A 13,028-nucleotide genomic window follows, 5' to 3' on the forward strand; every position below is an offset into this window, starting at 1 on the left:
GGCGATCAGTGCATTACAGAAGCGTCCGATTCCACCTGTCTGCTTTGACCCATTACGTTATCAATATGGCGAAAACGGCTAGTTCTCGATCTGACGGAAGACAACTGGGGTGCTATTCAGCGCCCACAAACAATGGCAGCATGGTAGCATGGGACCATGGCAGCTTTGGACTATGTCAACATTCCTGTCGACCTCCTGCACCCTTGTATACCTGCTGCCTTCCTTAGTAGCTATGGAATCTCCCAGCAGAACACACTATGACACAACGCCAGAATCGATGTCTTAACCATGAAATACACTTATAGTTGAACATTAATGAATAAGGGCGATCAGTGCATTACAGAAGCGTCCGATTCCACCTGTCTTCTTTGACCCATGACGTTATCAATATGGTGGAAACGGCTAGTTCTCAATCTGATGGAAGACACCTTGGATGCTATTCGGCAGGAGCAAACCATGGCAGCATAGGACCATGGCAGCTTTGGACTAAGTCTACTGTCGACCTCCTGCACCCTCGTATACCTGCTGCCTTCCTCAGTAGCTATGGAACCTTCCAGCAGGATGACACACTATGTCACAACGCCAGCATCGGGGTATAGTGGTTTGAGGAGCAGGCTGGTGAATTCAAGATGATGTCTTAGCCATGAAATTCACTTACAGTTGAACATTTATGGGCAAAGGCAATTAGTGCATTGCGGAAGCGTCCGATTCCACCTGTCTGCTTTTACCCATGACGTTATCAATATGGCGGAAACGGCTAGTTCTCAATCTGATGGAAGACAACTTGGATGCTATTTAGTGCCCGCAAACAATGGCAGCATGGCAGCGTGGGACCATGGCAGCTTTGGACTATGTCAACATTACTGTCGAAGTCCTGCACCTTCGTATACCTGCTGTCTTCCTCAGTAGCTATGGAATCTTCCAGCAGGATAACACACTACGTCACAACGCCAGCATCGGACTACAGTGGTTTGAGGAGCAAGATGGTGAATTTAAAATGATGTCTTAGCCATGAAATTCACTTACAGTTGAACATTAATGAATAAGGGCGATCAGTGCATTACAGAAGCGTCCGATTCCACCTGTCTTCTTTGACCCATGACGTTATCAATATGGCGGAAACGGCTAGTTCTCAATCTGATGGAAGACACCTTGGGTGCTATTCGGCGCCCGTAAACCATGGCAACATGGGACCATGGCAGTTTTGGACTATGTCAACATTATTGTCGACCTCCAGCACCCTCATATACCTGATGCCTTCCTCAGTAGCGATGGAATCACCCAGCATGATAACTCTCTATGACACAACGCCAGCATCAGGCTATAGAGGTTTGAGGAGCAAAATAGTGAATTTGAGATAATATCTTAGCCACCAAATTCACGTACGGTGGAACATTTATGGACAAGGGCGATCAGTGCATTACTGAAGCGTCCCATTCCACCTGTCTGCTTTGACCCATGACGTTATCAATATGGCGGAAACGGCTAGTTCTCAATCTGATGGAAGACACCTTGGGTGCTATTCGGCGCCTGCAAACCATGGCAGCACGGGCCCATGGCAGCTTTGGACTATGTCAACAATACTGTCTACCTCCTGCTCCCTCGTATACCTGCTGCCTACCTCAGTAGCTATGGAATCTTCCAGCAGGATAACACACTATGTCACAACGCCAACATCGGGCTATAGTGGATTGAGGAGCAAGACAGTGAAGTCAATATAATGTCTTAGCCACCAGATTCACAAACGGTGGAACATTTATGAATAAGGGCGATCAGTGAGTTACAGTAGCGTCCGATTCCACCTGTCTGCTTTGACCCATGACGTCATCAATATGGCGGAAATGGCTAGTTCTCAATCTGATGGAAGACAACTGGCGTGCTCTTCAGACCCGCAAACCATGACAGCATGGGACCGTGGCAGCTTTGGACTATGTCAACATTATTGTCGACTTTCTGCACCCTCGTACACCTGCTGCCTTCCTCAGTAGGGATGTAATCTTCCAGCAGGATAACACTCTATGATTCGACGCCAGCATCAGGCTATAGGTGTTTGAAGAGCAAGACCTTGAATTCACGATTATGTCTTAACCACGAAAATCAGATGCAGTAGGACAGTTATGAATGAGGGCAATCAGGGCAATACAGAAGCGTCCCATTCTACCTCTCTGCTTAGACCAACGACGTTATCACTATGGCGGAAACGGCTAGTTCTCAATCTGATGAAAGATAACTGGGTTGCTATTCGGTACCAGCAAACTACCAGCCCTAAATGTACAGCCATTTTGTGACTTGTGCAGAGACATTTGATGCCACAACCCTCAGGAAACCTCACCGAGGAGATGTCCAAATCCATGCCACGTAGAACCCCTGCAATGATGATTTCCAGAGATGAATCAGCTCGCAGTTAATCACTTGGCAGTAATATTTTGGTTCAACTCTGTGTGTCCATATAAACATACTTTTCTTAATCGCAATACAATTGAAGCGGTTGCAGTTTTTGAACAAGCATCTCCACATCACCAAAACGTACAGTGGAATGATTATGAATAAGGGCAATCAGGGCATTACAGAAGTGTCCGATTCTGCCCATCTGCTTGGATCCATGACGTCATCAATATGACGGAAACGGCTACTTCCAGCGTATACAACATAACTATGACGTTACTAGATACACACGCCAACAGACGCTAACAAAAATGAAAGTGACACCGTAACGTCTCACTCGAAAAATAAAATGAAACTGACATGACAACAGCGAAAAATTGGGAATTAAGGGCAGGAATAAGCTTAACATACAACAATAAAAAAACACCGCACCATCCCAAAACAAATAACATATAAAAATTGAAATTACAACTTTCCGTTACACCAACGAAACAACAGGAATCGGATATTTCCCTTGAAAGCTCAACCGCAGCTATCGATGCCAAAAGTCAACACCTATAACTATGAAAAGTGGAATCGGACATTTCCATTGACCTACAGCTCAAATGCAGCTATCGATACCAAAAAACAAGCACCGGCAACTCCGGAAAGTGGAACCAAAACCCCAACAACTCAGAAACTCAAATACCCCATATTAGCTACACCAATTAAAACACAAGCTACCTACCATAAATACACAAAACACAAGACATCGCAATTACTGTAGAATAACACAAAAACAAAAGCTGTTTACTAACAGAAGCCTCCGGCAATACCACCTAGGTTGACAACCTCACACACACTTACGCACACACGCACCGACAAAGTCATATCTACATGTCCCTGGTCCGAGGCGCCTGAAATCTCGTCAACCTCATGCTGTTGCCACAAACGTGACACCTAATATATTCAGCAATCAGACCGAACACCTGCAGAAACTGTATGTTGGACATCATATCATCATCCATTTTGGAACGTAATGATACACTCATGAACGTCATTGTCATAGCCATACAGAAAAAAAAACTTTTTTCCGCACATTAAATACCAAACTAATCAGATCTAACAAAAACGCCAAACACATGAACAAAAAAACCTTAATAACTCACTGAAGACCCTTTCCACGACCCAAGTTACCGCACCAACGACCTAGCTTCAAAACTACGACGATGACAACCAGAACTCAAATGAACCCAACAACACACGGTTAACTCAACAAGCCTACGTCCACCACCAGAGGGCACGATCAAATACAACACTATGACATCTACAAACACAGACAACTAAAAAATTCCGTGCCATAGTGAAGTCACACACCACAACTCCATTATGTCATGGGTCAAAGCAGACGGGTGGAATCGGTTGCTTGGTGAAAGGTCAAGATAATTCAAATTAATAAGAAAACGTTGAAAATCAAGACACATTAGCCCATAAACCTTCTTCTGTAATTCCAACCATGAAATACGTTGTGAGATGAAGTGCGCACACTCCAAACAGTAAACTGCCACGGCAGTCAAAACGTGCCCAGTGAGCTGAGAAAATGATATACGGTCACTATAAGACTCATCACTGTGGAATACTGTCGTAATCATGTAGCTTACCGCATCTCTCACTTCTGGGAACAAACACTATTAGAAGCATGTTCAGTAAAAAAGCGAAGTTCAAACTAACCTTCAGATGTACAATTTATATTCGGCTTACATGAAGGTTTTAAATATTGTTATAATTTGTCACTTTGTCGATTAAAATCAAATAATAGTAAAAATAAATAATAGCTGATTAAATGAAAGAACAAGTTTGCTGCTACCAGTCACTGTTTATTTGTCTCCACGACGCGTTTCAAAGGTTTAAACCTCCATCACCAGGTGGATTTGCATTTGTTAATATGACGTTTGTGTGTATGTTGTGTTACGATATTTTGGAGGAACTTGTGGCACTGTCTCCAGTGGTCACAGGTTCCTTTCACAGTCGTAACACATCACATGTATACTGTCATATTTTGTAAAAATTTGTTTACTACAGTTTCCTCAGTTATGAAAATATGACAGTATGCATGTGATGTGTTACGACAGTGAAAAGAACCTGTGACCAAACACACAAATGTGATATTGACAAATGTAAATCCCCATGATGATAGAGGTTTAAACCTTTGAAACGCGTCTTAGAGATAAATAAATAGTTACTGGTAACAATAAAATTGTTGTTTCATTTAATGTCGATAACAATCACGGTAAAGGATAAGCTAAAATGTTCGCATTTAAAAATAATAGCTGATCCTGAAGAAGTGAAAGAACGGGAATGTCAGCTCTATATAATACAAATGTGTATCCTCTGAGTCTGTAGTGGTAGCACACCAGGATTTATCATTTTTAATTAATCATTTGAGCCTTCGAAAGCTGCCCCAACCATCACCATGCGAAGTGCTGGCTCCTTGCACTGGCTGACATGACTCGGTCCTGTGGAAGGACACACTTGCTCAGAGCTCAGCCCTTCCTGAAGGTTTTCGACACAATGCTATCGAGCAAATTTAAGCAGAAAGCTCTGACAGGAGCAGCAGTCAGTTGTTTTTCTGTGCTGATGACGATTGCAGAGGCAGTGCTTAAAGCTCAAGTCTCTAATTCGAAATGATGCGGCTTGACAACTGGAGAGACTTTATTCAGTATAATACTACTGGTCACATGGAGAAGATACAGATCAGTTAGCTTCTGCTGTGTGGCTTCGTGTGGGACTCACCGCCACGTCTGGGAACGCCAGGCTGATGCTGATGTTGAGCTCCAGGTCGTCGTAGCTGACGTAAGCATCTCCACTCCTCTGGAAGAGCGACAGGTCAGTCAGCCAGCCAGTCTTGAGCCCCAGTTCTCCAGTCCATTCGATACCCAGCAGGTCCGTCTGAAAAAATTAAGAATCCAAGCTGAATGGTCAATCCAGTTCACTCCTCACCACCTCATCTACATCTACGACCAGATCATGTGAACCAGCTGGTCTTGAGCCCCAGGTCGCCACTATATTCAACACCCAGCATGTCTGTCTGGAAAATAAAGAATCGAAGCTGAATGGTCACTCCAATTTATCCCTCAGCACCTCCTCTTCATCTACATCCAGACCCACTGAACGAGGGGGTCTTCAGCCCCAGATCGTCCTGTCCCAAGATACTCAGCAAGACTGTCAGGAAGAAAGTCCAACCCAAACGTCCACTTCACTTCAGGACTCACCACATCATCTACATCTACATCTACATCTGATGAGCCAGCTAACTTGATCCCTAGCTCGCCATGCTACATGATTTCCAGTAGACCATCTGGAAAGAACAATCCAAATGGCCACTCCAATTCACTCCTCACCACATTATCGACATCTACACTACTGGCCATTAAAATTACTACACCAAGAAGAAATCCAGATGATAAACGGGTAGTCATTGGATTCATGTATTATACTAGAACTAACATGTGATTACATTTTCACGCAATTTGGGCGCATATCAGGAATCACCCCAGAAATCAGTACCCAGAACAACCACCTCTGGCCACAATAACGGCCTTGTTACGCCTGGGCATTGAGTCAAACAGACCTTGGATGGCGTGTACAGGTACAGCTACCCATGCAGCTTCAACACGATATCATAGTTCATCAAGAGTAGTGACTGGCGTATTCTGACGAGCCAGTTTCTCGGCCACCATTGACCAGACGTTTTCAATTGGTGAGAGATCTGGAGAATGTGCTGGCAAGGGCATCAGTTGAACATTTTCTGTATCCAGAAAGGCCCGTACAGGACCTGCAACATGCGGTCGTGCATTATCCTGCTCAAATGTAGGGATCGAATGAAGGGTAGGCTGGCTTTTTCTGGCTCTGAGCACTATGGGACTTAACATCTATGGTCATCAGTCCCCTAGAACTTAGAACTACTTAAACCTATCTAACCTAAGGACATCACACAACACCCAGTCATCTGAAGGGTAGGGCCACGGGCCATAACACATCTGAGATATAACGTCTACTGTTCAACGTGCCGTCAATGCGAACAAGAAGAGACCGAGACGTGTAACCAATGGCACCCCATACCATCACGCCGGGTGATACGCCAGTATGGCGATGACAAATACACGCTTCCAATGCGCGTTCACCGCGATGTCGCCAAGCACGGATGCGACCATCATGATGGTATAAACAGGACATGGATTCATCCGAAAAAATGACGTTTTGCCATTCGTGCACCCAGGTTCGTCGTTGAGTACACCATCGCTGGCGCTCCTGCCTGTGATGCAGCATCAAGGGTAGCCGCAGCCATAATATCCGAGCTGATAGTCCATGCTGGTGCAAAAGTCGTCGAAATGTTCGTGCAGATGGTTGTTGTCTTTCAAACGTCCCCATCTGCTGACTCAGGGATCGAGACGTGGCTGCACGATCCGTTACAACCATGCGGATGCCTGTCATCTCGACTGCTTGTAATACGAGGCCGTTGGGATACAGCACGGCGTTCCGTATTACCGTCCTGAACCCACAGATTCCATATTCTGCTAACAGTCATTGGATCTCGACCAATGCGAGCAGCAATGTCACGATACGATAAACCGCAATCGCGATAGGATACAATCCGGAAACAAAGTCGGAAACGTGATGGTACACATTTCTCCTCCTTACACGAGGCATCACAACCACGTTTCACCAGGCAACGCCGGTCAACTGCTGTTTGTGTATGAGAAATCGGATGGAAACTTTCCTCGTGTTAGCACGTTGTAGGTGTCGCCACCGGCACGAACCTTGTGTGAATGCCCTGAAAAGTTATTTATTTGCGTATCACAGCACTCCTTCCTGTCGGTTAAATTTTGCGTCTGTAGCACGTAATCTTCGTAGTGTATCAATTTTAATGGCCAGTAGTGTACATCTACATCCAGTGCTGCAGTCAGGTCTAAGCCCTCCCTCAGCGTACCACAAGATGCCCAGCAGGTTCGTCTGGAAAGAGAGTCCAAGCCAAATGGCCACTTCAGTTCAGTCTCTGGCACATCATCCTCATATACATCTACATCCATAGACTATAAATCACTGTTAAATTCATGGTTCTCAGAACTTCGTAAGTAAGCTTCCACAGTATAGTTTTTGAATGTCTTGAAACATCTGCCAGTTAAATTTTCTCAACCCCTCTGTGGCTCTTTCTCAGACACCAAGCAGATACGTGATCATGCGCACACACTCCTTTGTATTTGTTACGGCCAAAGTACGAAGACCGATCAGTTGACCAGAAAGCGAATTGGCCGGCAATTTCGCATTTTGGCATAGAGGACTGGCCAAAGACCGATTACTTGAAAGAATCGGTGTACATCTGACATTGGCCAGCCATTTCACTAGTTTTCCTGACCGAACCGCGACGTCATTACACATACGTCGGGAAATCCCTGTTTAAGTGCCACTGCCTACTGTGGGGAGGCAACAATGTACAGTAGGTAGCACGCCTCTCACCCTTAGTGTTGTTAACTGTACCATGCACATAGTAGCCGCTGCTTTTCGGAGAAGGTCCTGCCTAAGTTCTTTGTTTTTCTTCCTGACAAATTCAACAGCCACCGTGGAGGTCGAACCATCGGAAAGTCGACACCAGTTACCTAACAATTTTCTTGTTGTGGTCTTCAGTCCAGAAATTGGTCTGATGCAGCTCTCCATGCTCCTCCATCCTATGCAAGGTTCTTCATCTTCAAGTAGATATTTCAACCTACACCCTTCTGAATATGTTTAGTGTACTCATGCCTTAGTCACGCTCTACGATTTTTACCCTCCGCACATCCCTCCAATACTAAAGGGTGATCCCTTGATGCCTCAGAACGTGTCCGACCAACCGCTCCCTTGTTCTAGTCAAGTTGTGCCACTTATTCCTCTTCTCCCCACTTCTATTTAGTATCTCCTCATTAGTTACGTAATCTACCAGTTTATCTTCAGCATTCTTCTGTAGTACCACATTTCGAAAGCTTCTGTTCTCTTCTTGTCTTAACTATTTAGCGTCCACGTTTCATTTCCATACATGGCTACACTCCATACAAATACTTTCAGAAACGACTTTGTGACACTTAAACCTATACTCGATGTTAACAAATTTGTCTTCTTCAGAAACGCTTTCCATGCCATTGCCAGTCTACATTTTATATCCTCTCTACTTCTACCATCATCAGTTATTTCGCACCCCAAATAGCAAAACTCCTTTACTACTTCAAGCGTCTCATTTCCTAATCTAATTCCCTCACCATCACCTGATTTAATTCGACTACATTCCATTATCTTCGTTTTGCTTTTGTTGACGTTCATATTATATGCTCCTTTCAAGACACTCTCCATTCCGTTCAACTGCCCTTCCACGTCCTTTGCCATCTCTGGCAGAATTACAATGTCATCGGCGAACCTCAAAGTTTTTATTTCTTTTCCATGGATTTTAATTCCTACTCCAAATATTTCCTTTCTTCCCTCTACTGCCTGCTCAATATACAGATTGAATAACATCAGGGATAGGCTACAACCCTGTCTCACTCCCTTCTCAACCACAGCTTCTCTTTCACGCACCTCGGCCCTTGTAACTGCTATCTGGTTTCTGTTCAAATAGTAAATAGCCTTTCGCCTCCTAATTTTTGACCCCTGCCACCTTCAGAGTTTGACAGAGAGTATTCCAGTCAACATTATCAAAAGCTTTCTCTAAGTCTACAAATCCTAGAAACTTTCCTTAATCTAACTTCTGATATAAGTCGTAGGTTCAGTATTGCCTCACATGTTCCACTATTTCTACGAAATCTAAATTGATCTTCCGAGGGGTCGGCTTCTACTAGTTTTTCCATTCGTATGTATAGAACACGTGTTATTACTTTGCAGGGGTGGCTTATTAATTCGGTAATTTTAACACCTGTCATCACTTTCTTTCTTTCTTTGTGATTGGAATTAATACATTCTTCTTGATGTCTGAGGGTATGTCACCTGTCTCACACATCTTGCTCACCAGATGGTAGAGTTTTGTCACGGCTGGCTCTCCCAAGGATATCAGTAGTTCTAATGAATGTTGTCTATTCCTAGGTCCTTGTTTCGACTTAGGTCTTTCAGTACTTTGTCAAATTCTTCACACCGTGTCGTATCTTCCATCTCATTAAGTCCTCTTCCATTTCAATAATATTGCCCTCAAGCACTTCGCCCTTGTATAGACCCTCTATATACTCCTTCCACCTTTCTGTCTACTGTTCTTTGCTTAGACCTGCTGACAATAACAAGGTTAAACTGTTATGTGTGGTTTGTGAAGAGCAGTGTGGTGCAGCTCATTGTTGTATATACTGTAGCAAAGGTGTGCATGCAATTGGTGGAAGAAGTAATAAAGCAGTGGAAGGATATGGGTGAAAAATTATTTGGAATCTATGCAATAACTAGCGAGAGATTTACGAGGAAAAGGGCAGGAGCACACGACAATTTGCAAGCACAAATTGCGAAGATGCTTAAAAATTCATGTGCAAAATCCCCACTTGCAAAAGTTGAAGACTATGTTCGCATTCGTACATCTGACGTTGACGCAGGATGCGGAAGCGTTCTTGCAGTCGTTATGAAAGTCGATGGCGCTTTCTACAGGCTGGAAAGAGAACATGGAGTCCTCAAGCAGCAACTGTATTCCTGAAACGAGTTGTCTATTCTCTCAGAGAAACTGCCCACGCTGGGCAAAGAAGAAAAGTCACCACGAACCATATCGTCTTCACAGTCACTGACCAGTGGTCAATTATGCAGTCGATGCAACTGCTCTCCTAAATGATCCACAAATCGCTGCAAATGCAGATATAAGAAAATACTGCGGAATTGCAAATGTCATAAAAGTTTTACTTGTAATAAGTAAATACCTGTTCTGCTAAAGGAAGATTTATAAAGTGAATGCAAAAAGTTTATATTTTTTATAAGTGAGATTGATAAAATAAATAGACTGCACGCACCTTGAAATTATACATATTCGTCCACTCTTTATTTATCTTCCAATTCTGGCCGATCTGTCTACGCCACTAGCCAAACTAGCCGGCGAGATCCCGAACTGAAGACAAGATACAGAATTTGAAATTGCTCGATCAAATCTGCTTTGCTTCTTTCTTCGGAGTTTGGGGGTCGCAGACACTTGGCGAACTGGCCGGCCGATTCAACAATTTGAAGCGACATTGGCCACTTCGCGACTTTGCCGGCCAGTTCCCACTTTGGCCAATTTCGGGCTTTGGCCGTAACATACACGTTCAATATCTCTTTTGATGCCTGCAGCTCACATTCTGATTGTGAGCATTGTGGCTTCTAGACTGTAGAGTCGTTTGTCCAATTTCGTCTCCAAGAAGTGGCTGTTGTATTGTCCTGATTATCATTTCGTCATCATCGATGCACAAGTCGAAGTTCTACGAGTACTAAACAGACCTCAACATGGCCAACTACCCCAGACGGGGTATCCTGGACAATAATGCCATATGATAACTGCATCTCCTTTAGTCCTGAATGGTACGAGTTCCACAAACTTGACCAGGAAGGTTCACAAGAGTGCTTTGTAAGCAGTCTCCTTTGAAGACTGAGTTTTCCTTGTATTCTAGCAATAAACTGAAATTTTCCACACGCTTTGCGAATGACTTAGTCCATGTGATTCTTCCATTCCATACCTATACAAGTTGTTACACACAGCTATTTGTGAGAGTTGAACGATTCCAATATTGTCTCGTTGATATTGTCGTCACACCATACTAAAACATTTTCGTTCTGTGAAGTACAGAATTTTACGTTTCTGACCATTTGAAGTAAGTTACCAATGAAACTTCCTGGCAGATTAAAACTGTGTGCCGGACCACGACTCGAACTCGGGATCTTTTGCCTTTCGCGGCAAGCGCTCTACCAACTGAGCTACCCAAGCACGACTCAGGACCCCTCCTCAAAGTTTTACTTCCGCCAGTACCTCGTCTCCTATCTTTCAGACTTCGTAGTAGCTTTCCTGCGAAACTCGAAGGCGAGCACTTCTGGAAAACAGGGCATTCTTCGACTGATATCGTTTGATTTTGACGTGACTGATGAGCTTGAACATTCATATGAGTTTGGACATTTACGGCGTAGCTTACGACCACGACCAAATTATTTCGAGGACAGACTTTTATGACAGTTAATGCAAACAAATACATTAATTACCATTTCCATTAATGTGCTAACTGGTACGCGAGAACGAACTGCGTTTTCCCAGTCGACTCTGCGTGGTTTAAACCGACTAGCGGTATTGAACTGTGATACGAAGAATAAACTCAAAACAGCGAAATCTGACGTAGAACACTTTTTCATTCCACATCTCCCAGAGTTTAAGTGTAGCACTTTGTCCTGTGATACCCACCGTAATCGTATTTGTTTGGGCCACAAGGGAAACTGTTAGACGAAAATATGATTAACGGGGCGGAACCTGTTAATCATCTGGCTTTCAACTTGATAACCACTAATAATGTATCAGTCGAAGGACTTTACAAGGTTAACGCCGTTTTATCTTATCTGCATTACAGAAAGTAGAGAGCATCAGATACACGGGTCGATCAAAGAACAATAGCCACTAGTAATCAAAGCAATTAGACTGGTGTACCACAACGTATTATTTTTTTATAGTATGATATTGTACGTGCATCGTGAGGATATGGAAAATTTGTTAATATAGCAGATGATACTAGTGTTCCATCAAAAAACAGCTTACAGAAATGGAGCTAATGGGATTCTTGAACACTAACGCACGATTAAAGGTAAACGGATTATTATTAATAATTTATAAGTCTCAATACAAAAACTTCAGACAGAAGACAACGATTTAACAAACAGTCAACTCAATAACGAAATACAAGAAATAGATTGTGTTTAACTATTTCGACTATCGACAGATGACAGCTATATTTGGAGAAAACGCTCATTAGAATTAATGAAGCGGCTTAAATGAGTGGTGTTTGCAGTAGACATGATCGTCACTGTAAACTACTTAAAATCGAAGAAACTAGGTTAATTCGCATACTTCCATTTTCTAATGACTTACATGATAATGATTTGGGGAAACATAATTACAAGAAAGGGTATTCCCAGAGCAGAAGCATATTTAAAGAAAGCACATAGTATTAGATTCAGAATATCTTGAGGATGCCGCTTCAAAGTAGAGAGTATCTAAAATATAGGTTGACAATGTCAAGAAAAGTGTTTCTGATGAAGAAGAATTTGTTAAGATTGAATACAGACTTAAGTGTAAGGAAGTCTTTTCTGAAGGTAATCGAGTGGAGTGTAGCCCTGTATGGAACCCAAACGTGGTCGATAAACAGTTCAGACAAGAAGAGAACTGAAGCTCTTGTAATATAGTCCTACAGAAGAATGATGAAGATTAGATGGGTAGATCAAGTAACTGATGAGGAGGTACTGAAGAGAATTGAGGAGTCAAGAAACGTGTCGCACGAATTGTCTAAAACAAGGGATCAGTTGGTAGGATACATTCTGAGACATCGAGGGATCACCAATTTAATACCAGAGGATTTTATGTGGGGGGCGGTAGTGGGGCACTGGGGATGGGGGGTAAAATAATTGAGGGAGTGAAAGAGATGAATACAGTAAGCAGATTCAGAAGGATG

At 43.2% G+C, this 13,028-nt stretch overlaps 1 protein-coding gene across 1 annotated transcript in view; it reads right to left on the reverse strand.

Moving 5' to 3' along the window:
* The window catches only part of LOC124718673 (mite allergen Der f 7-like), a 38,552-nt gene that overhangs the window by 10,969 nt on the left and 14,555 nt on the right, over nt 1-13,028 (reverse strand). The window contains exon 3 of the mRNA XM_047244299.1: nt 5,158-5,313. Within this exon, the coding sequence (XP_047100255.1) occupies nt 5,158-5,313 (156 nt within the window). The remainder of the gene's footprint in view (nt 1-5,157; nt 5,314-13,028) is intronic.

The sequence above is a fragment of the Schistocerca piceifrons genome, chromosome 10, assembly GCF_021461385.2.
Source record: "Schistocerca piceifrons isolate TAMUIC-IGC-003096 chromosome 10, iqSchPice1.1, whole genome shotgun sequence".
NCBI lineage: Eukaryota > Metazoa > Arthropoda > Insecta > Orthoptera > Acrididae > Schistocerca > Schistocerca piceifrons.